Raw genomic sequence first — 22639 nt, 5'->3', positions numbered from 1 at the left:
TATTTTAAAAAAAAATTCAGTATAATAAAGTGGTAAATACAAGCACTTAAAACAACCTGGTAGATATTCATCTAATTGTAGGATTGGGGGGAAAGCAAAACTTTAATCTTTGTTCTTACGCTGCAGAAAAGCAGGTCCTATTCTAATAACCTATTAAGTAATAGAGGAACACCTTCTGGCGTTCAGGGAATTCAGTATCGCAACGGCTTCCTTATGCCAGATTCCCAGAAGCGTTTAGGATTATACGTAACACACTCACTTGAAGAAAGCCCATATGCTCCCAACCAGTACCATATTTACAGCCACGCCCATTTTACATCCTTGCCCCTGGTTTCCGGCCCAAAACTATTCTCTGGATCCATCCCGTCCAAAAACACAAGTCCCACAAGTAGTAACTACTCACATTTCTTGAACTTTACCCATAGTTGTGCCTAACGGAATGACATTTGGATATACATTCACAGGATAGATGTAGCTCAAGAAATCTTTAATCTGGAAGAAGGAAAATAAAATGCATCAGTTATCTCTACGGTGAAGAGCCCCGGGGTTAGAGCAGCAGATAAAAGGGAGGCGGGGAAAGAGAAGCAGAAGTCTCTCAAGACTGTGGTCCCAATGCCAGCTGCACGTGGGGAGCGCCTGGGGACCTCCTAGGAGAAGAGAGAGCCAACTCCAAATGTCCCCTAACCGAGCTATGATGGGGCCTGGAGGCCAGTAGGTTTGGACGTTCTTCAGGTGATTCTGTTCTCCGGTGAAGAGTGAGGATCACTGATGGACGCAGAGGCTCCATTTCTTCATATGACATTCGTTTCCTTATCTAGGGTCGCTCACCCGTAGTTAACCAATCCCCTTCGAGGAAGTGAGAATTCAGCTGAGTATTTAATACGCACAGGGAAACAAGGTCTTAGAATTGCATTTCTTTCCTCCGACATGTAATCGTTAGCAAAACCAAGGGGAACTACATCTTTGAGATCGCTTGATTTGTTCTCAGGGTTTATTCTAATCTAAACAGGGACAGCTACATGCCAAAATGTCATGAATACCTTGATTTTTCTGCAAAGCTCAGAATGCTAAACAGGAGGAATTCTGTCCCTATTCCTCAAAATATCTCTAACAACCCAGAAGAGCTTCTGCTTTGCCACTTATTAGATCTTGGTGAGCTTGTGATCTTGGTTAAGTTACCTAACGTCTCTAAGCCTTAGATTCTTCATCTAAAAGTATAAATGAGATAATGTGGGTAAAGTGCTTAGCCCTGGTACCTGGCACATAGTTAAACATTCAATAAAATTATCTATTACAAAGTTGGTAATGACAACGCAAAGATTTTTATTCCCTTCTGCAAATGGGGAGATGGAGACACAAAGTAATTATTAGTACCCAACTTTTTCAAATAAAGCACCAAGTCAAAAGAGGTAGGGAACCCAGGAATTAGTAATAACTCCGTATTAAAATGGGAACCTTAAGACAGGGGAAAGACAGGAAGATCCAGTCTTTGGATACCTCTCATAAACAATTTCCTTTGTACTTTCAGAGCAGGCATGCAAAGAGAAGCCATTATTTACCTTGCCCACAACCTATATGATTTGCAGAATTAATGCAGAGTCGAGGCTGGTAGAAATCTGAGGCTTTTGAAGGGAATAAGAATGAAGAGAGTCAGGTCAGACCCACACCAGAAATGGTTCCTATCTACTCAGAGATGAAGTGGCCACAGGAAGACAAGAGATACCCAGTAGAGGGCACCCTCTCCCACTGGTCCACACCGATGCCCTTTCTTCAGGTGCCTGCCTTAAAACGACCCATTAACACAGTCCGTTCTCCATCTGTGCAGTAGTTCTGCTCCATAAAGTCACTGCAAACAGCAGACCACTGTTCCTGAGGGAAATAAATACAGTGTTTCCGCGAACCTCCAGTCACAGCGCTTTGTCAACCGATCAAGTACACAACCTTGTTTTATGTGTGCTTCTCTTTAAAGATATCGTACGTAGAATATACTTGAGTACTGAGCTCATAGCCAGTAGCGCTGCAGCTCACGCCTGAACAGAACTTATCCGACACAGGCACCGCCTCGGCAGGGCACATCTCGGCCTTCCTGAGCTTAGGAACACTTGCGAGCACTTCAGCGCTACGCTTGGAGGCTGTTTCAAACAGCAAAATCACCCCAAAAAGCACACAAATATGGAAAACTCAGCAGTAAAGAGACGGCAAAGAGGACACTCGTTTACAGCCCGGGAGCTGAAACAAGAAGGCAGGAGGCCACCACGTGCGACCTGAGTCGGGAATGTGCACGTCGGGCGACTCAAATCTTCTGCGGCCCTGCTGTGCACCACAGTCTGCAAACGACCACAGAGCGCCACTCGCGCTGATGTGGGGATTCAAACAAATGTCAGTGAGCAGGCAGATTTGTAAATGGGGAATCCGCAAATAATGAGGATCAGCCGTACTTGGGGGGGGGGAAAAAAAAGGAAATGATCTTTAAATCTATTCACATTCGTTTTCCTTTTTTTTTTTTGGTCTCGCCACACGGCATGGGGTCTTCCTTCCCTGAACAGGGATGGAACCCGTGCCCCCTGCAGTGGAAGCGCGGAGTTCTAACCACTGGACCGCTGGGGAATCCCCCCTACTATTTACATTTTTAAATATAGTTCAGCATGTTCTATACACAGGATATAGGCGTATTAATTAAAGCAGTTTTCCGGAAAGCCTCTCTCTTCTCACCGGACACAGTGAGAGAAGATGAGTAACCAGAGCTCAGGGTAGCCCCGCCACGGGCAGGATAACTGCTCTCATCCGAGGAGAGAGGGAAGAGAGGAAGCAGGCCAGCCGCTCCACCCCTCTACCCAAGCGGCAGGGAGCTGCCTCCCCGCTGGGAGCTAACTTCCTAGAATCCCAGGAAGGCTATGCTTCCCAACTTGGCTGCTAACTATACTGAAGAAGAGAAAGAAGAGCAGTTATGATGGAAAACTTTTCCCCAGTTAGAAGCCCTCCCTGTGGCTGAGGCAGAAAAGGATGCTGAGGGGTAAGAGGAAGGTTGAGCAACAGTGATGCTGGGCCAGACGCCAAACCCAGGACAAACCACCAGGAAGGGGCTTTGACAGCAACCTAAAAGCCAGGAGAAACTGATAAAGAAAACATTAACTAAATTATACCATCCAGATGAATTACTTCCAGGCTACTCTCAAATAATCCATTTGTACCTGGAAGCTAAGCCCAGTTATTGAACAGAGATGTCACTGTGATACTTTGATAATAAATAATCATTTACAGTTTTCTGGCCGACTTGATAAGAATGCTGCCACCTGACCCCAATGTTCATAGCAGCACAATTCACAATAGCCAAGACATGGAAGCAACCTAAGTGTCCATCGACAGAGGAATGGATAAAGAAGATGTGGCACATATATACAATGAAATATTACTCAGCCATAAAAAAGAATGAAATAATGCCATTTGCAGCAACATGGGTGGACCTAGAGATTATCAGACTAAGTGAAGTAAGTCAGAGAAAGACAAGTATTATGTCACTTATATGTGAAATCTAAAAAGTGATACAAATGAACTTATTTACAGACATAGAAAACAAACTTATATTTACCAAAGGGGAAAGGGGGCAGGGGAGGGATAAGTTCGGAGTTTGGGATTAACAGATACACACTACTATATATAAAATAGATAAACAACAAGGACCTACTGTAAGGCACAGGGAACTATGTTCAATATTTTGTAATAACCTATAAGGGAAAAGAATCTGAAAAAGAATGTAGATAAATATATATATTTATATATATAAATAACTGAGTCACTTTACTGTACACTAGAAACTAACACAACGTTGTAAACCAACCATACTTCAATAAAAAATTAAAAAAAAAAAAAAAAGAACGCTGCTACCTGGAGCTCTGCAAGGATCCACCTGTTCAAATCATCACCATGCCCATGCTCACTACTGCAGAGCTATATCCATGTACCCCCAATACAAAAATAATCATTATCAGGGAAATGCGTTAAGTGCAGAAAGGGCAAAACTAAAATTATGTATGACTTAAAGTGTCATAAAAAGCCAGCTTTTATATTGCTTTTTCTCCAATACTTGAAATTACTGAATCCCTGCACTTGTAAGATGCTAGCATTTACTTTGGAAATGCATGAGGATTCTGCAAATAAATTATGTATGTCAGGTTCCCATTCTAATATGTCAATTTCCTATATAAAAAGTACCATAACGGGGACTTCCCTGGTGGTCCAGTGGTTAGGACTCCGAGCTTCCACTGCAGGGGGCACAGGTTCGATCTCTGGTCGGGGAACTAAGATCCCTCATTTCATGTGGCACAGCCAAAAAAAAAAGTACCATAACAAAACCATTTTAAGCCCTCTTCAACTGAGTAATTCTACTATACTAGATCCTAAGGACAGGGTCTACACCTCAGTCACCTTTGTTCTTCCTCATTGCTGAATATTCAGGACTATTTTTTAAACGGCTTTTCAGTACTGTCAAATTTTGGAAGAGGCCAAGAATCTGGACAGTACCCTAAGGCTACCAGTAATGAGATTTTATCTGCAGTACTCCTTCAAATAAGACTTACGATTCTTTTTTTTTCAATCTTCTTTTTTTCTTACTGAAGTATAGTTGATGTACAATATTATATGTAAGTTACAGGTATACAATGCAGTGATTTACAACTTTGAAAGGTCATACTCCACATATAGTTATTATAGAATACTGGCTATATTCCCTGTGTTGTATAATGTTGGAGTATCTTCTTTTATCTTCTTAACTATTACTTCCTTGGGGAAGCTTTTTATGTTTTGCTTGTTTGCTTTTTAATTTTATTTATTAAACTATAGTTGATTTACAATATTGTGTTAGTTTCAGGTGTACAGCTTCAGATTCTTTTCCATTATAGGTCATCACAAGACACTGAATACAGTTCCAAGTGCTATACAGTCAGATTTACGATTTTTTAGGACACATGAACAGAACCGAAGTGGGGAATTTAAAATACATTTAGAAAGCAAGTTGGAAAGAAAACCTTAATCATATGTTTTCTTCAATGTTTAGGCTGAAAACAAGTGATGATAGCAATTTCCTTTAGACTTAGTAACACAGCTCATCCACTGAGATGTCTTCCCTGCATTTCTTTAGGAAAAGCCACAACCAATCTTAAGCGGTAGAAAAAGAGATGCCCGCATAAGCCACGAAGGGGAGTATATGGGGTCCTCTTACCTCACTGTAGGAGGAGTGAAAAGAAAAGCAGGCTCTGTACGAACTCTCTCCAGTCCTAAAGTGAGATGAAAACACAAAATTAAAGGTCACTTGTCAAAACTAAGCTAAGTTCTAAATTTCAAGTCTTCTTATTCAGGCTCCTGCAGTATGAAATCACCTTACCATCAAGAATTTCTTCCTGGGACAAGGGGGAACTCTTTCCAGAAATGTAAATTTTTGTAGACATTCTGAATGGCCAGCGTTAAGGAAATTTGCTAAAACATGATGATGAGCATGGGACTCCTCTACTCCACCAAAAGCTTCTACTTCCTACAACGTCAGTTCCTAACTCCCTGCCAAGCAAGACGCCCTGTCTCTAACCCTCTCATCTGTCTAACTCAAGTAGACCCCAGGAAATACTGGCTAATGGTATTAGCCAACAGACAGCCTTGAAAACCACATCTCTTTAGTTTAAATAGAGTTTAAATTTCAGAAGTTATTTTCCACAATGATAATATATCCTCTTCTTAGGCTTAGGCTAGATTGCATTTCAACTATCGATTTACCTCAAAGCAAGGTTTCTCTCGAAAGACACTGCTTGCTTACCTCACAATGACATTGGTTTTTCTGGCTCTTTCTCCAAACCACATCGTGGATGGCTTAATGCTGATTGTGTGGAGTGGAATTCTATTTTTGGAGGTAATGCCACAGGGTAACTTATTCCACTGAAAATATTCCTCTGCCTAAAAAAGATTTTAAAAATACAGTAAAACAGTTTAATATTTTCAACATGTCTGTTTGTAGGCAGGGTCTCAAAAACAAATGTAGATGAGTTTTCAGACATGAAAAAAATATATATATCTAGACATGAGGAAACAGGTAAGTCCAAATTGAGGAATGTTCCACAAAACAACTGACCTGAGCTCTTCAAATGTCAGTGTGATGAAAGAAAAGCAAAAGGTTTGAGACTTGATCTACATCAAAAGAAACTGAAGAGGTCTGAGCAAATGCAAAGATGATTCTTAATAAAATCCTGGATGATTTTATTAAGAGCAGGAGGCCCTGCTCTTCCCTCCACAAGCCATAAGGACACGACTGGGACAACTAGGGAAATCTGAATATGGACTCCATCAGAGCCAGTAGTGTCGTATCAACGCTAAACTTCCTGCGTGTGGGAACTGTACTGTGGTCGTGCAGGAGAACGTCCTTGTTTACGGCGAAGTGTCATTGCATCTGCCACTGACTCTCAAGTGGCTTGGGGGGTGGGGTGCTAGTTACACAGAGACAGACAGACAGACACAGAGTGCGTCGGGGGGCAGACGTGACGGTGTTAACACACTGGAGAAGCCAGAGGAAGGAGACGCGGTGTTCGTATGACCCAGCGATTCCACACCCGGGTATATATATCCAGAAGAAAAACCAAAAACACTAATTTGAAAAGATACATGCACCCCAATGTTCATAGCAGCCTTATTTACAACTGCCAAGGTATGGAATCAACTTAAGTGTCCATCAACAAATGAATGAATAAAGAAGATGTGGTGTATAAAAATATATACAATGAACTACTACTCAGCCATAAAAAAGAATAAAATTTTGCCACCTGCAACAACATGGATGGACTTGTAGGATATTATGCTAAGTGAAATAAGTCAGACAGAGAAAGACAAATATTGTATGATATGATATGTAGAATCTAAAAAATACAACAAACTAGTGAATATAACAAAACTCACAGATATAGAGAATAAACTAGTGGTTACCAGTGGGGAGAGGGAAGGGGGAGGGGCAAATAAGGGTAGGGGACTAAGAGGTACAAACTCTTAGGTTTAAAATGAGCTACAAGGATATACTGTACAACACAGGGAATAGAGCCAGGATTTTATAGTAACTATAAATGGAATACAACCTTTAAAAACTGTGAATCGCTACATTGTACACCTGTAACATATAACATTGTACATCAACTACACTTCAATTTAAAATAAAAGAGTACACGGTGTTCCTTGTACTAGTCTAACAAATTTACTGCTTTAAAATCTATCAAAACAAAGTTGGAGAGGAAAGTAACATGTGTTTTTAAAAGGTTGAAAACCAATGGGGTTATTTTCCCAAAGACATTACATTTAGATAGGAATCCTTCAAAATCATGAACACTCCATCCAAATCAAATGTCATCGGAGCACTTGCGGTGCTGTTTCTCACGAGGCCGTGGATGAGAGCGCTCCAGGGCTGTGCAGGCTGTTCTGCTGAATCTTTTTAAGGCCATGTGACCTGAGACACATACCTTAAGCTGCTAGAAGTAGTGTTTCAAGGCGAGTAGCCATGTGGGAAATGACAGGGGTAGAGTTAAGCTACTTTGTGGTTTGTGAGAAAATTCAGAGCAAAAAGAAATCTGCCAATTAAAATATTTACGGGGCATGGTAGGGGCAAAGACTACAAGTCCAACAGAAAAAGGACAAAACAGTTTCTATCTTGTATCTACACTGTTTTCATCCATCCATTCACTGCATGTGTGTGTGTGTGTGTGTGTGTGTGTACATACACAAACAGAATGATGAAATAAATTCATGATGCAAGTTATAGTATGCAGCTGACCAATCATCAAAAGTAATTTCTTACCTCGTAGCTCTCCTGCAGTGGTCTGAAATAGAATCTCCCATGCTATGGATAAGAATCGGTTTTTGTTGTTGTTGTTGTTGTTAAATTTTGCTTTACGTTAGTGCTGAGCAACTTTACTTTAGGATTTTGGCTGATGGAGCTAATATTACTGGTTTTTTAAAAAAATTTATTTATTTTATTTATTTTTATTTTTGGCAGTGCTGGGTCTTTGTTGCTGTGCGCAGGCTTCTCATTGCAATGGCTTCTCTTGTTGCGGAGCACGGGCTCTAGGCGCACAAGCCTCAATAGTTGGGGCACATGGGCTCAGTAGTCGTGGCTCGCGGGCTCTAGAGTGCAGGCTCAGTAGTTGTGGCGTACGGGCTTAAGGGCTCCACGGCATGTGGGATCTTCCCGGACCAGGGCTCGAACCCATGTCCCCTGCATTGGCAGGCGGAGTCCCAACCACTGCGCCACCAGGGAAGCCCTAATATTACTGTTACAATGATTATCTAAATGTATAAATGCACTGTTTACTAAAATAAAAATTACTCAGCATATGAACGCTAAGATTAAAGATTTAGAGAACAGTTAGGATCACAAATACCCCTACATTTGAAGACCACTAATTAGTAGCAGTGACACTGAATGACAATATAAATTAAAATGGAAATGTTAAAGGCCAATTTAAAATTTAACACCTGTCAGTTAATAAGAGAAGGGAGTTCTATGGTGGCATCAGAAAACCAATTACCAGTGAGTTTCAAAGACACTAAAAACGTTCATTTGAAATTGGACCAGCAATACATGTAACTATTTCAAAATTCAAAGCGAAGTTATATCTAGATATTTATCTCAAATGAGGAGAAGAAAAATAAAGTTTATAAATGCACACGTGTCATGAGTCTCAGAAGTAAATCAAGGGCTTTCCTGGTGGCACAGTGGTTAAGAATCCACCTGCCAATGCAGGGGACACAGGTTCAAGCCCTGGTCCGGGAAGATCCCACATGCCGCGGAGCAACTAAGCCCGTGTGCCACAAGTACTGAGCCTGTGCTCTAGAGCCCACGAACCACAACTACTGAGCCCGTGCGCCACAACTACTGAAGCCTGCGCGCCTAGAGCCTGTGCTCTGCAACAAGAGAAGCCGCTGCAATGAGAAGCCCGTGCCCCGCAAGGAAGAGTCACCCCCTCTCGCCGCAACTAGAGAAAGCCCACGCAGCAACGAAGACCCAACGCAGCCAAAAATAAATAAATAAATTTATTTTTAAAAAAAGTAAATCAGGGCTTCCCTGGTGGCGCAGTGGTTGAGAATCTGCCTGCTAATGCAGGGGACACGGGTTCAAGCCCTGGTCTGGGAAGATCCCACATGCCGCGGAGCAACTGGGCCCGTGAGCCACAACTACTGAGCCTGCGCGTCTGGAGCCTGTGCTCCGCAACAAGAGAGGCCGCGATAGTGAGAGGCCTGCGCACCGTGATGAAGAGTGGCCCCCGCACCACGATGAAGAGTGGCCCCCGCTTGCTGCAACTAGAGAAAGCCCTCGCATGAAACAAAGACCCAATACAGCTAAAAATAAATAAATAAATAAATAAATAGAGTAGCTATTAATTTAAAAAAAAAATAAAAATAAAAATAAAATAAAATACAGTGTGTGTGAAAAAGTAAATCACAACGGTTGTGATTGTTTTCTTAAATTATAAGCTCTAACATATTACTAATTTCCTTACAAATAAACTGTTCATTACATAAGTCATTACAAATAAACACGTATCAACTGTATAAATATATTTCATTAAAAATTAAAAGTATTGAATATCTGTGTCTGTTTCCTAATTAGGAAGTTTACGGTAATGGAATACAGTGATGTGTAGCTGCATGACCTTGACCTACTAACAAGATCTCAGCCTCGGTTTTTCCATTTGTAAATTGAAGAGCCAACAAAATGGAATTTCTGAGGTTCCTTCTGGACCTAAAATTCTGTTTTTCATGGATCACACAAACAGTTAGAGAAACACTTCACCACATACCTTTGGATGCCGACACGCATGGATCTGAGTGTCACGGTCTGTTGTGAGATGATGAAGGATGTCAGGCATGTTTCGAAACATGTCTAGTTTATCCACGTGAACCTGAGGAAAACAACACAAATAAAGCACATTATTGGAATTGTATTTCCTGTAAATAAAGTGTCCAAGGGTAATTAGGCAAAGGCAAATCATCCAGCTAAAACTAAGTCTTTCTTCTTCCTCAAAGCCTAGTTTTCAGCTCTTTCAACGCAGGACGCTGAGATCCCATTCCCAGCAGTCGGCGTTACCACCCGTTGTGGGTGGTAATGAAAAGTCTGGCGACTCGGCTGGTGGATTTCATTGGATCAATCCATCAAGAGTCATTCGATTCATATTTATTGTGCACCTGCTCTATGTCAAGCTTTATTCTAAATACGGGGTGTACTGCAGTGAACAGTCAAGAATCACTTGCTCATGGAATTCCCTGGCGGTCCAGTGGTTAGGACTTGGCACTTTCACTGCCGGGGCCCGGGTTCGATCCCTGGTCAGGGAACTAAGATCCTGCAAGCCATGAGGCACAGCCAAAAAATAAATAAAATAAAATAAAATACTAAAAAAAAGGAATCACTTGCTCATGAAGACACACACAACATGCTGCATACGGGCAGCTGGGGGAGAGGGAGGCCAGTGGGACAAGGAAGTGGAGACCCAGATCCTCCCTTTCCACACACCTCTTTATTGGATGAAAAGGAGGAGGGCAGATGCAAAAAAGCAAAACAAAACAAACCTCGGCCAATTTAGAATTTTAAAGCGAATACGTTTTAAATTGTTAAAACCCACATGTCAGTTTTACTTAAATCTTTTCTGGGTAGTTTTGAGTAAACAGCAAGTACCTAAATCAATACAAGGATAGTGAAATAGCATTCCCCAAAAAAGTATTCTCATTTTGAAGTCTGAATAACAAAACAGTTTAGAATAATGTTAAAGCGCTGTGGTAATTAATACCAAGACAGGTATAGAAAGAACCCGAGCATGGGACTTCCCTGGTGGTGCAGTGGTTAAGAATCCGTCTGCCAATGCAGGGGACACAGGTTCGAGCCCTGGTCCAGGAAGATCCCACATGCCGTGGAGCAACTAAGCCCGTGCGCCACAACTACTGAGCCTGCATGCTGCAACTACTGAAGCCCACGTGCCTAGAGCCTGTGCTCTGCAACAAGAGAAACCACTGCAATGAGAAGCCTGTGCACCGCAACAGAGAGTAGCCCCTGCTCACCGCAACTAGAGAAAGCCCGCGCGCAGCAACGAAGACCCAACACAGCCAAAAATAAATAAATAAATTTAAAAAAAAAAAAGAACCCGAGCATGACTTCTTACTTAACCTGTGATATCCTGTGACTTATCCTTATTCCTCTCACTACCTGTTTACTAATGACTAACAAGAAGTAACAAGGAATTGACTTTTCTGGCCTAAGAAGGAGATCAAAGAGGTAAATTCTGAGATGTACAGAGAAACAGGGAGAAACTTTCATCCTCACAAAAATGAAGATGCTTGAAAAGGTTGCCATAAATCATCTCTCAGGTCCCTCTGTCAAAAAACCTCACCAGGGGCTTCCCTGGTGGTCCAGTGGTTAAGACTCCACGCTTCCACTGCAGGGGGCACAGGTTCAATCCCTGATCGGGGAACGAAGATCCCGCAGGCCGCCTGGCATGGCCATAAATAAATAAATAAAATTTTTTTAATTAAAAAACCTCACTGTTCTCCCTTTTAAGATTCCTTCTCTAGAATTGTTTCTGACCCCTACAGAGGGATTAAGAGACTTGAAAGAGGCCTCACTCCGGGGTGACTCTGGGGTCACCTTCCTAAGGCCTGCTTTCTCTTCCACCCCCTCCATCCCCGGACACCTTCTCGGCCCAGGGTTTCTCCCTATGAGGCCTCAGAGCTAGAGGAGCTTCCAGTCTTTTCGATTTCACACACCACTAAAATTCACAAAACAAATTTGGGACTGGTAAGTGGTTGCTACCTTTATATTTTGCCAAGAGAGGACGTGAGAAAAAAAAAAAAAAGCAAATAGTAAAATGTGTGCAAGTGTGTGTGCACACATACAACCTATTATCACTGTGATTTTAATTTAAAGGACCATCTGAACACCAAAAAATATAAGAATGACAATCTCAGAATGAAAGCAAGTCCTTCCCAAAATGGAGAATTGGCAGCTTTACACCAAAAACATTTGGACACAAAAACTTAAGGAAGGAAGAAATTAAGGAAAGAAGGGCTTAGGAAGTTAGGGTTTAGGGAGGGAGGGAGGGAGGAATTTTTAAAATTGCAAATGCAGAAGCACTAAATCTTTTCAGTTTTACTAAATTACGTTGTATATAAGTGTTAAGTTCTTAGCACAAGTCTGTTAGCTGGGGGATCGATAGTAAAAGTTGACGAATGAAGTAGAATTTAAATTTCCGACTCGTTCCAGCGTTTCGTTTTGTTCGGAGTCGCCACCAAAACTCCATCTCCTCTCACGGGACGTGGGCGCTGCAGGAAGCACGTGGCCTGCTCACCCGGCCGCCCGGGGTCCCGAGAGGCCAGCACCGAAGGCTGGAAGGGACGGGTGAACACTGGCTCCCAGCCTGACCTGATGTGAGTCCTCCACGGGGAGGGGGCTCAGTGCCCCAGGACGGTGTTCTTCACACACTTCTGACCATGACCCTCAGTAAGAAATATGTTTCCACAGCAACCGAGGATGCATACACAGCATGTATGTACAGACGGTCCCAACTTGGGATGCTCGACCCAGGATTACTTAACTTTGCGATGGTGAGAAACCAATATGCATCCAGTAGAAAACGGACTTCAGATTTTGAGGTACGATCTTTTCCTGAGCTGGCGGTACGATCCTCTCTCGTGATGCTGGTCAGCACCGCAGCAAGCTGCCGCCCCAGAGAGCCACGCGATCGCGCGGGTGAACGGCCACTGTCCACACACCGACCACCGTTCTGGACCCAGATAACCATTCTGGTTTTCACTTTCACTACAGCACTCAATAAATTACACGAGACACTACACACTTTATTGTAAGATAGGCTTTGCGTTACATGATTTTGCCCAACTGTAGGCTAATCTAAGTGTTGTGAGCACTTTTTTTTTTTTTACACCTTTATTGGCGTATAATTGTTTTACAATGTCGTGTTAGTTTCTGCTGTACAACAAAGTGAATCAGCTCTATGTATACATACATCCCCATATGCCCTCCCTCTTGCATCTCCCTCCCACCCTCCCTATCCCACCCCTCTAGGTGGTCACAAAGCACCGAGCTGATCTCCCTGTGCTATGCGGCTGCTTCCCACTAGCTATCTATTTTACATTTGGTAGTGTATATATGTCCATGCCACTCTCTCACTTCGTCCCAGCTTACCCTTCCCCCTCCCTGTGTCCGCAAGTCTGAGCAGGTTTAAGGTAGCTGAGGCTAAGCTATGATGTTCAGTGGGTCAGGGGTATTTAAATACATTTTTTTTAATTAATTAATTAATTTATTTATTTATTTATTTTTGGCTGTGTTGGGTCTTCGTTTCTGTGCGAGGGCTTTCTCTAGTTGCGGCGAGCGGGGGCCACTCTTCATCGCGGTGCGCGGACCTCTCACTATCGCGGCCTCTCTTGTTGCGGAGCACAGGCTCCAGACGCGCAGGCTCAGTAGCTGTGGCTCACGGGCCCAGTTGCTCGGCGGCATGTGGGATCTTCCCAGACCAGGGCTCGAACCCGCGTCCCCTGCATTGGCAGGCAGACTCTCAACCACTGCACCACCAGGGAAGCCCCTTAAATACATTTTTGACTCAATGAGATTTTCAACTTACGATGGATTTATTGGGCCGTAGCCCTGTGGTTAAGTCGAGGAAGATCTAGATATGTACGTGTCTGATTGCCCACATAAATTTTCACAAGACAATGTTTATTCTGACTGTAAGCAATACACTCAGATATTTCCTACTTCAAGTTTATTCTCACTGCTGGTCACAAACACTGAATTTATTTCATGACCCACAGTTTTGAAAAAATACTTCCTTTAGGGGACTTTTCACCAAAGGGCTCTTCCCACTGTCAACTCCTCCCAAGAGGAAGCGAATAAACAAAAGATGACAAAGGCTGTGTTCGTCTGTCACAGTTTCCAGTCTGGGGGGACTCTGGGGGGAAACGGGGAAGGAGGGGAAAGGCAGAGTTGGGAGGATGGAAAGGACCAAGAGGAAAGAGAGAGCCGTCAGGCACCTGGACTCCGAACTCCTCGCTGAGGTTGGTGAAGAGATACTCGTACCCGTAGGCGGCCTTGCAGCTCAGCCACACCACGTGGTACGGGCTCCGCGTGATCCAGCTGCGAACCAGCCCCAGGATCCCACGCAGACACTCCTCCTGGGCGGGAAGGTTCAAAGGCAGTTAACGTTGTTCCGTTCTCAGGATTCCCAGATATTCACGCAAATGGGGACAATTACCATGCGATCTGTTATCCCACAAACTTCCCTCTAAGAAATGCGGGCCACGCTCCAGGGAGACGTACCCGACTAGGAATTTGGTAATATTTCGGATGGCAGAAAGTCGTGTCTAAGTACACACTCTGGATGTCTTTCACTCTGAAAACAAAAATGAAACAAGGGGTGTGACTCACCTCATGGGAAATAAAAATATGGATAAAATCTAAACTCTTCGTTAGAGACAGAAAATCTAGACATCCAAATGGATGTTCCATTTGGAATTTTTTTTTATTATCAACTTTGTCAGGAAATGATTTCCATATAACAAAATAACACAGATTTTGCATATGCGGTTCAGTGAATTTTGACCAATTCACGTAACTACTACCCCGGTCAACACACGGAATGTTACCATTACCTCATTTCAAGGGGAAAAGTTTGCTTTCCTGTTACAAATGTTATTATAATCGAGTTAGACTTCTAATAGAAACAAAGGCTCATATTTGGGGGTGGGGTGGGGTGGGGGGAGAACAATAACACCTTGAAAACAGTGCAGCCTTAACGTTCAGGAATCACGCAAAGCCCAGTACCTGCCCCCGGAGTGCAGGGGCTCCACCCTGGCAGCTTCTCCTTTCGCCAATCTGAAGTCTCCCGTGTACAAGACAGTCCCATTGTTGCCCTGAAACAAAAACCTGGAAAGGGTACAGAGCGCAGTGACCGGTGGGTCTCGTGCAAACTCCTAATACAGCAAAAATGCACCAAACCCACAGCCCATGCTGCCTGCCAAGCACAGCCACTACGGTAGGTGATCGTGGAACTCCCACAGCACTAAACCACACCAGGCACTCAGCTGCACCTCTTCCCAAAGGAGGAAAATAATAACATGATGGAGACAGTGCTGAGTTTGCAAGAGATGTCCTCTGAAATACATCAGCACCTTCCACCGTATACTGAGATCACCCCTGCTCATGGAGAGAAAAATCCATGTGCTGGGACAATGCAAAGCCAGTGGAAAGACTGCTGCCGAAGACTTCCATTGTAAGAAAGCCACGTTTCGAACGTGACCGGCACCTCAGTCCCCCACGTTCAATTTGGAAGCTAAGATTACAGGAATTGCCATCATAAGACTCCAACCTCCCTGTACAGGTTATTTTCTAGACCCTACAAGTTTATTTCTACAAATATAATACATATCTACACAAAATAAATGGGCAAAATAGATGAGCCCCCTTACATAACTGATCCTGGGCAATGACCAGCTGGTAAGAGAGTCACAACAATCTCTTCCTTCTAAAAAGAAAATAAAAGAAGAAAATAATAATCATAGAAGTTATCATTAGGACCCAGCTAAACAAAGCCCTCCTGAATACAACACATGCAACTACTTCCCAAGAACGTGGTGTGCCTTTCTCCTCATTTCCCCACTCTCCAAACCCTGGAGACAAGTGGAATCCTCACCCACAAACAAATGGTTAAACGTAGAGTTACAATGTGACACAGCAATTCCACTCTTGGGTATACACGCGAGAGACGCGAAAACTTAGGTCCACACAAAACGTGAATGTTCACCGCAGCATTATTCATACTAGCCAGAGTAGAAGCAGCCAAAATGTCTACTGGCTGATGATTGAACCAGCAAAATGTGGTCTATCCATACAATGGAATATTCCTTGGCCAAAAAAAGAAATGAAGAACTGATACATCCTACACCATGGATAAACATTGAAAGCATTATGCAAAGTGAAAGAAGTCACAAAAGACCGCATACTGTATGGGTCCATTTAAATACAATGTCCAGAATGGGCAAATCCATAGAGACTTACACTAGACTAGTAGTGGCCAGGAGCTGGGGGGAGGGAGAAACAGGGTCCCGTGTTTCTTTCTGGGCGATGAGAATATTCTGAAATTGATTGTGGCAATGGATACACAACTCTGTGAATACACTAAAAGCCATTGAATAGTGTACTTTAACTGGGGTGAATGGTACGGTATGTGAATTATGTCTCAATAAAGCTGTTGTTTAAAAAAAAAAAAAAAAAAGGAATTCTCTGGCAGTCAAGTGGTAAGAACTCCACGCTTCCACTGCAGGGAGCACGGGTTCGATCCCTGGTCAGGGAACTAGGTTCCTGCAAGCCGCACGGACAGTTAAAAAAAAAAGAAGTCTGATGCAGCCTGGTCCCAAGTCACCATGCAGCACGCTGTACTGTCCCGTTAGGCGGAGCCTGATGGGCACCACAGCCTCTCGGGGCTCAGTACGTGGTGGGGCAGAGCTCTGGCTGCGTCAGCTCTCCACTCGACCATGGTAACTCCCCCTGGATGTCTGACGTCGTTCGTTCCAAAGGCCCTTTAGAAGGGGCTTTCTCGCTGGTTGGAGCTGGAGACACACAAGTCTCAGTGGGAGAGGAGAAATGGAAAGGACCACAGTGGGGCAGCTGGACTCAGCTCACCAAGAGCCACCTGCTGCCCGGTGCCCGATTCTGAGAAAGCGTTTCACCAACACACATTACAGGCCACCGGGCAGTGACAGCATGTCCCCAAAAGTGTCAGCTAACCAAGCTCAGGATGGCATTTAGGAAGGTTCAGGCCATCCCTTTCCCCTCCCTCAGGACAGTAAGTCTAGAAGTACTCCAATGCCTGATCTCCTCCAGGGAGGACATGTGAAAGGTCGGCCCCTGTCCCATCACAGTCACACCACCAAGGACACCCTTCAGAGTTAAACGTGTCCACAGAGCAGGTTCTAATCGGGCTACGGAACAAATATTAACGAGATTTGCCATAAGATAGGAAAACACCGCCTAGCCCTAGGTATAATTTGAGATAAAAATAAATAAATACAGAAAAGGTGGGTTGGTACTCCTACTTACTATTAAAAAAGATAAATGCACAACACAAAAGTACCTGCCTCTAAATTTAAGGACAAAAAAATAAATTGGATCCACTTGGACAATGTCTTTTTCTTGAATACGAAAATGATTCAGAAAAAAAATCACAATATACATAAAGTTGCTGCAAAAACATTAAGCACAGTTTTATATCCTGAACATTATAATAAACTTAATAAATGTGACAATCACACTGTATGGTAATATCATTACTATCGAGCTCCTATAGTTTGCATGTGATACTAAATAGAAGCAGTTCTGACATGGTCCAGTCCTTCAGATGTAGAAAATAAATACATCACAAACGTTTTTTCCCTACAAACTCACTCATTTACTATAAATTTTATTTCTGGTTACATGAGCAGTCAAATCAAGGAGAAAGATAAACAATCATTTAATGCTGAGTATAATAATAATTTTTAAAAACACAGTATTTAATATTTAGTTACCTCGCCTGATGCCTCATCGACTAAAGATATCTGGGTAGGAGTTTCAATTTCAATGGATATCTATTAAAATAAAATAAGAGATCATGTATACATTGTATTATACATTTTCATGGTTTTTCATGGCTTTACATGCCTTTACCATCTCAAACACAGAAAGGGAACTAAGAGATGTTACAGAGTCTCTGTGGAACAATTTCTGATTTCACTATAATAATGGTTTAACAGCCCCAAAACATGATAAAGCTAATACAATACCTTTCCTGAGGTTGATGTGGCAATATGGATTGGATGCCTTATAAACTTACACATCCTCAGACACAGCGATTCTGCATCTATGAATTCAATTTTCCTCCCTTCACCTCCCCACGTATCCTATGTGTTTAGCTTTTCTGCTGCAGAACACAGTCTGCCATCAGTCCATGGCGTGTTGGCCTAATTCACAGATTTGAGCTGCTATGAAAAGGTCGGAGTGTACGTGCACATTTTACTAGAAGAGCAAGGAGCACAGAGAGGCATTCAGTAAGTAGCTGATGAATAAACATAATTTCCCACCTTTTTAGCCCACTGATGTCATAAAATTTACAGTGACTGAGATTCAGGTGTGAAAATATCCTTGCATTTCTGGAATAAACACACTGTATTCATGATACACTATATTTTAATACTGTGAGATTCAGTCAGCTATGACCTTAATTAGGACATTCACATGTGAAATGGCCTTTTGTTCCCCATTTACTATCATTATCCATTTTGCCAGTGAGGTTGAGCAGCTTATCTTTTCAGTCTCTCCTACAATAGGGATTATTTGTTCTTTGAACATTTGGCAAAATGCACCTATAAAACCATCTGGGTGTGGGGTATTTTTGAAGAAGAGATCTTTGAAAACTGTTTTAATGTCTTTGATGCCTACTTCTTTATTCAAGTGGTCTACTTTTCTTGCCTCAATTTGGTATTCTCCTACTTTTCCAGTATTTATCCACTGTGTCTAAATTATTGAACATACTATCATATTAATTTTCAAAACAAGGCATTGCTATTATTAATAGCTATTTTCCTTTTTATCGTTCTGTATTTTTATATGCATCTTTGTTTTTTTTAATCGATCTTGGCAAGATTTATCTCTATTTCGTTTTGGTTTTTTTTGTTTGTTTTGTTTGTTTGCTTTGGCCACACTGTGCGGCATGTGGGATCTTAGCTCCCCAACCAGAAATCAAACCCGCATCCCCTGCATTGGAAGCACAGAGTCTTAACTGCTGGACCACCAGGAAGTCCCTAAATTTATCTCTATTTCTCTAGAAACCAGCTTTGACTTTTGTTAATCTTCCCTTTTATTTTCTGTGGTAGTTAGTCTCTAGATCACTAACCTGTCCTTTTCTCTCTATTATTTTCTTCTTTCACATATCCTTAGGTTTGCTTTGTTGCTCCTTTTCATTCTTCTTGAGTCAAAGACTTATTCCATTTAGCTCCAGTCTGTTTTCTAAGAAATGCATTTAATGCTCGCAATTTCCCTTCAAGTACTAACTTAGCTGTGCTCCACACACTTTGACATGTCACACTTTCATTGTCCATCAGTCCTAAGTATTGTATGTTTTTCTTTACAATTTCCTCTTTAACCTAGAGTTGCTTGTGGTATGCATTTAGCTCCCATATGTATGGGATGATTTTAACTCTCCTTGTATTTCTGATTTCCAACATCACTGTATTATAGTAAAAGAACAGATCACTAGGATTTCTTGAAACTTCTTTAGTGACGTAGTACATGCTCAGCTTTGGTAAATGTTCCAAGTTTACCCAAAGATCTTTTCTCTGTTCGGTTTAAAGCTCTGTGTTTCGATTGGTTCACGTGTACTAATTATGCCATTTAAATCTTCTGTATATTATGCCATTTAAATCTTCTGTATATGTACATTTAAATCTTCTGTATATTGGTTCACGTGTACTAATTATGCCATTTAAATCTTCTGTATGCCATTTAAATCTTCTGTAAATCTTCTGTATATTCTGCCATTTAAATCTTCTGTATATATCTTCTTACTTCCCGTCTCCTTCATCTTTCAGCTTCTGAGAGTGGTCTGCTAAGCTCTCCAGCTACCACTGTTGAGGTGCCCCTTTCTCCCTTAGATTATGAGGTGGCCTTGAACTACACCCACTCAGCTGAGCTGGAATTATCCTACAAGCCCCTTCCACGTACACTTCCAGGTTAGCAGTGGCCACAAGAAACACCTGTGTGAGATCTGGAAGGCAGGAGTGAACCAGCAGCCATTTGTCAATGCTCCGAAAGGCACCAGAAGTTATAGCAGCGCGGGCACGCTGCTGATCTGCTGGCTTACCTCACTGACACGCGCAGTACGGCGGCAGCTCCGTCCTCTGTTGGGTGTCCTCCCGAGCTTCTCGGAGCCCTGGGCCACGTGTGTGGAACTCAGTGACCAAGGGGATGGCAGTGTTACCAAGGCTGGGAGGAGTGGGAGGCAGACATGGGTCCCCATTTGTCCCTGTGGACTCTAGCCTGTCTCTGCTCTTCTCTCCTTCTTTTTCAGCTTTCCTTCCTGACTGCTGGCCAGATTGACCCACAGTAACTTCAGGCCTAATACCAAGGCCAAGGTCACAGCCTTGCTGTTGTGTCCCTCTGCAGAGGGATCCCACCCCAACTGACAGATCAGAGGCTAAGACTGAAGATGCCACACGTGAACCAAGAGAGTGTGAAAACACTGCGATATGTTCACTGTGGGACTTTCTGGGGAGAGGAGGGTAGAAACCAGGCTGGGAGGAAGTGGTCTGTGTGACCTGAGAAAATGGGAGCAGGTGGCCCTGGTTTTTATCGTGGTTACGGGGTGGGCCTGGGCTTGCATGTTTGAATTCCATGTAGGTGCCAAGGAAGGGGCAGGCTTTTTTTTTTTTTTATCAGTTTGCCCAGATGTGGGGCAAGTGGAGGTGGGAGTTGAAAGCTGCCAGCAATCAGACATCAAACACTCTTGATGATGCTTGTTCAGACTTCTCTGCCGGCACCCCCAATTACTGACGGTTTAATGCATATCACAAACCCTAATTCTATCTACTCCTCGTGGTTCTTTCCCTCATCAAGCACTGGGTGATCAGGTGCTACTCTATCCAGTTTGACGCTACTTTGTCAATTGCATTTATGTTCATATCTTCTTGATACTATTAAAAGCTTGTTCCTCTTAATAATAAATAACACCTTCTTTGAAACTTATGATATTTTTTTTGCCTTCAATCTCTGTATGATATAAAAGTTGCCACTCTGGCATGTTTAGCTTCTAATTGTTCATTATATTTTTTCCTTTTTATTTTTTCCCCTTCAACCTGCATTTTTCCTTTAGAGTGATTTATGTCTCTTGTAGACCAAGACTGGTGGATCATTTTTTTTTTTTTAGCCTAACCAAGAATTTGTCTTTTGATCCAGGGTTGAAGTAAATCCATTCATATTTATAGCAATTACTGTTATAATAGAACTTTTGCCACCATCTTCGCATTTTCAATGTGCCATGCTTTTTTCTCCCCTTTACCTTCTGTTGGATAGATCCATTTTATTCTGCCAGATTCAAAATTATCCATTCTATTTTTATTCTGATTGTTATCCCTTTCTTATTATAACCCATAAATTTTATTTTTCCTAATCTATCCCATGATCTAAACAAAAGGATTTATCAATTATGTTAATGAATGTTTTATACTTTAAAGTAATAAAATGTAACTCAGCAAGAGAGTCTGTGAGATTAGACAAAACTAAGAATCTAGGTCAACATGTTGAGGGACAAGAAAGAAAAATCAGCAACGATAAAATGTCAACCTCTTCCAAACTAATGAATTACAAAGGCTAAACAGCAACACTGTAATTACTGTGGGTAAATATAGCCTGGAGAAAGCAGGCTTTGAATAATGCCAATGCTTTGTTCAATACCTCAAAAAATATTTCCCACTTGAAAAGAAGAATTAGTGTCATTCAAAAAATAAAACTTACAATTCGTTTCTCCCAAAATCTGTACCTCGGGCTTGTTAACAACAGCTCTTTAGTAACAGGCGAACAGTATAAGTAAACCGTCAAGCTGAAAACAAGAGACAAAAAAAAAAAAAAGAAGCTGTTTTAGTACAATCGAGAATGAGACATCTGGGTGACTAGGAAATATGTTTCAATATATGTCAGTTGCCTCGAATAATTCAGAAACTGAGCTGGCAGGCCAACAGTCCAGTGACCACCTCAGTCCCATCAAGACTATAAAGGGACGGAGAAGAAGCAAAGGAGAGAAAATACTGTGTCCTCTGACCTCCTCAAAGGCTGGTCCTCACCATTCTCATCGTAAAGACACGTGTTTTAGACAATCAGGTATGTCTGGAGAGATACCACCAAATGGTAAACTACCTCTGCAGAAAGGGAAGTGGGACAGGAGACGTCTGCCTTTTACTTCATATAAATCTATTCTGTTTATGTTCTTAGTGGGCAGAAATCAACTTCATGACAAACTTTAAAAATTCAACACTCCAGTTTAGAGGTTAGGAATGCAGTCTACAGCGGATCATACTTTCCAGAGATGCCCACACTGACGTATGCACCCTAACCACACACCGTCTTCTTACAAAGTGGTCATGGAAATTCCCCCACTGACAGGAGGCATCTGTGTTAACCTCCCCTTGAACCCGGACAGAGCTTTGTAACTGCCGTAGCCAACAGACTGTGATGGACGTAATACAGCAGGCCTTTCGAGGCTAGATCTCCAGGCGGTATCGCTGCCGCTGGCCCTCTCTTGGGACATACACTTTTTTTTTTTAGTTTCCATTTAAGAAGTACTGCTATTCTGAAACCACTATGCTGAAGAGCTATTTTTTAGAGACAGAGATGCCCAAAGTGCCCCAACTGTTTGAGTCTCCCCAGCCCAGATGTCAGATGTTGAATGAATGAGCCTTCGGGTAATGTCAGCCCCCATACGACACCCAGTCAGGCAGAAACCAGCCATCCCCACTGTACCGTCAGAACTCCTGACCCATAGAAACAGACAGAGAGAATACATGATTAGTGTTGTTTTAAGTCACTGAGTTT

General features: G+C 42.4%; 1 protein-coding gene across 2 annotated transcripts in view; it reads right to left on the bottom strand.

Moving 5' to 3' along the window:
* DCLRE1C (DNA cross-link repair 1C) overlaps nt 1-22639 on the bottom strand; it is a 43164-nt gene that overhangs the window by 4985 nt on the left and 15540 nt on the right. For both annotated transcript variants that reach the window (XR_009500146.1, XM_059910155.1), the window contains exons 3-12: nt 21566-21650; nt 17587-17646; nt 15490-15545; nt 14846-14947; nt 14342-14414; nt 14056-14196; nt 9822-9923; nt 5804-5940; nt 5219-5273; nt 404-492 (exon numbers count right to left, since the gene is read on the bottom strand). Coding sequence is in view for 1 of the 2 variants with exons in the window: in XM_059910155.1 (XP_059766138.1) it covers nt 404-492; nt 5219-5273; nt 5804-5940; nt 9822-9923; nt 14056-14196; nt 14342-14414; nt 14846-14947; nt 15490-15545; nt 17587-17646; nt 21566-21650 (900 nt within the window). In the remaining variant the exon portion in view is untranslated. The remainder of the gene's footprint in view (nt 1-403; nt 493-5218; nt 5274-5803; nt 5941-9821; nt 9924-14055; nt 14197-14341; nt 14415-14845; nt 14948-15489; nt 15546-17586; nt 17647-21565; nt 21651-22639) is intronic.

The sequence above is a fragment of the Balaenoptera ricei genome, chromosome 2, assembly GCF_028023285.1.
Source record: "Balaenoptera ricei isolate mBalRic1 chromosome 2, mBalRic1.hap2, whole genome shotgun sequence".
In the NCBI taxonomy this organism is placed as follows: domain Eukaryota; kingdom Metazoa; phylum Chordata; class Mammalia; order Artiodactyla; family Balaenopteridae; genus Balaenoptera; species Balaenoptera ricei.
Note: the sequence above shows the minus strand (reverse complement) of the source record. Positions and strands in the feature narration are given on the sequence as shown.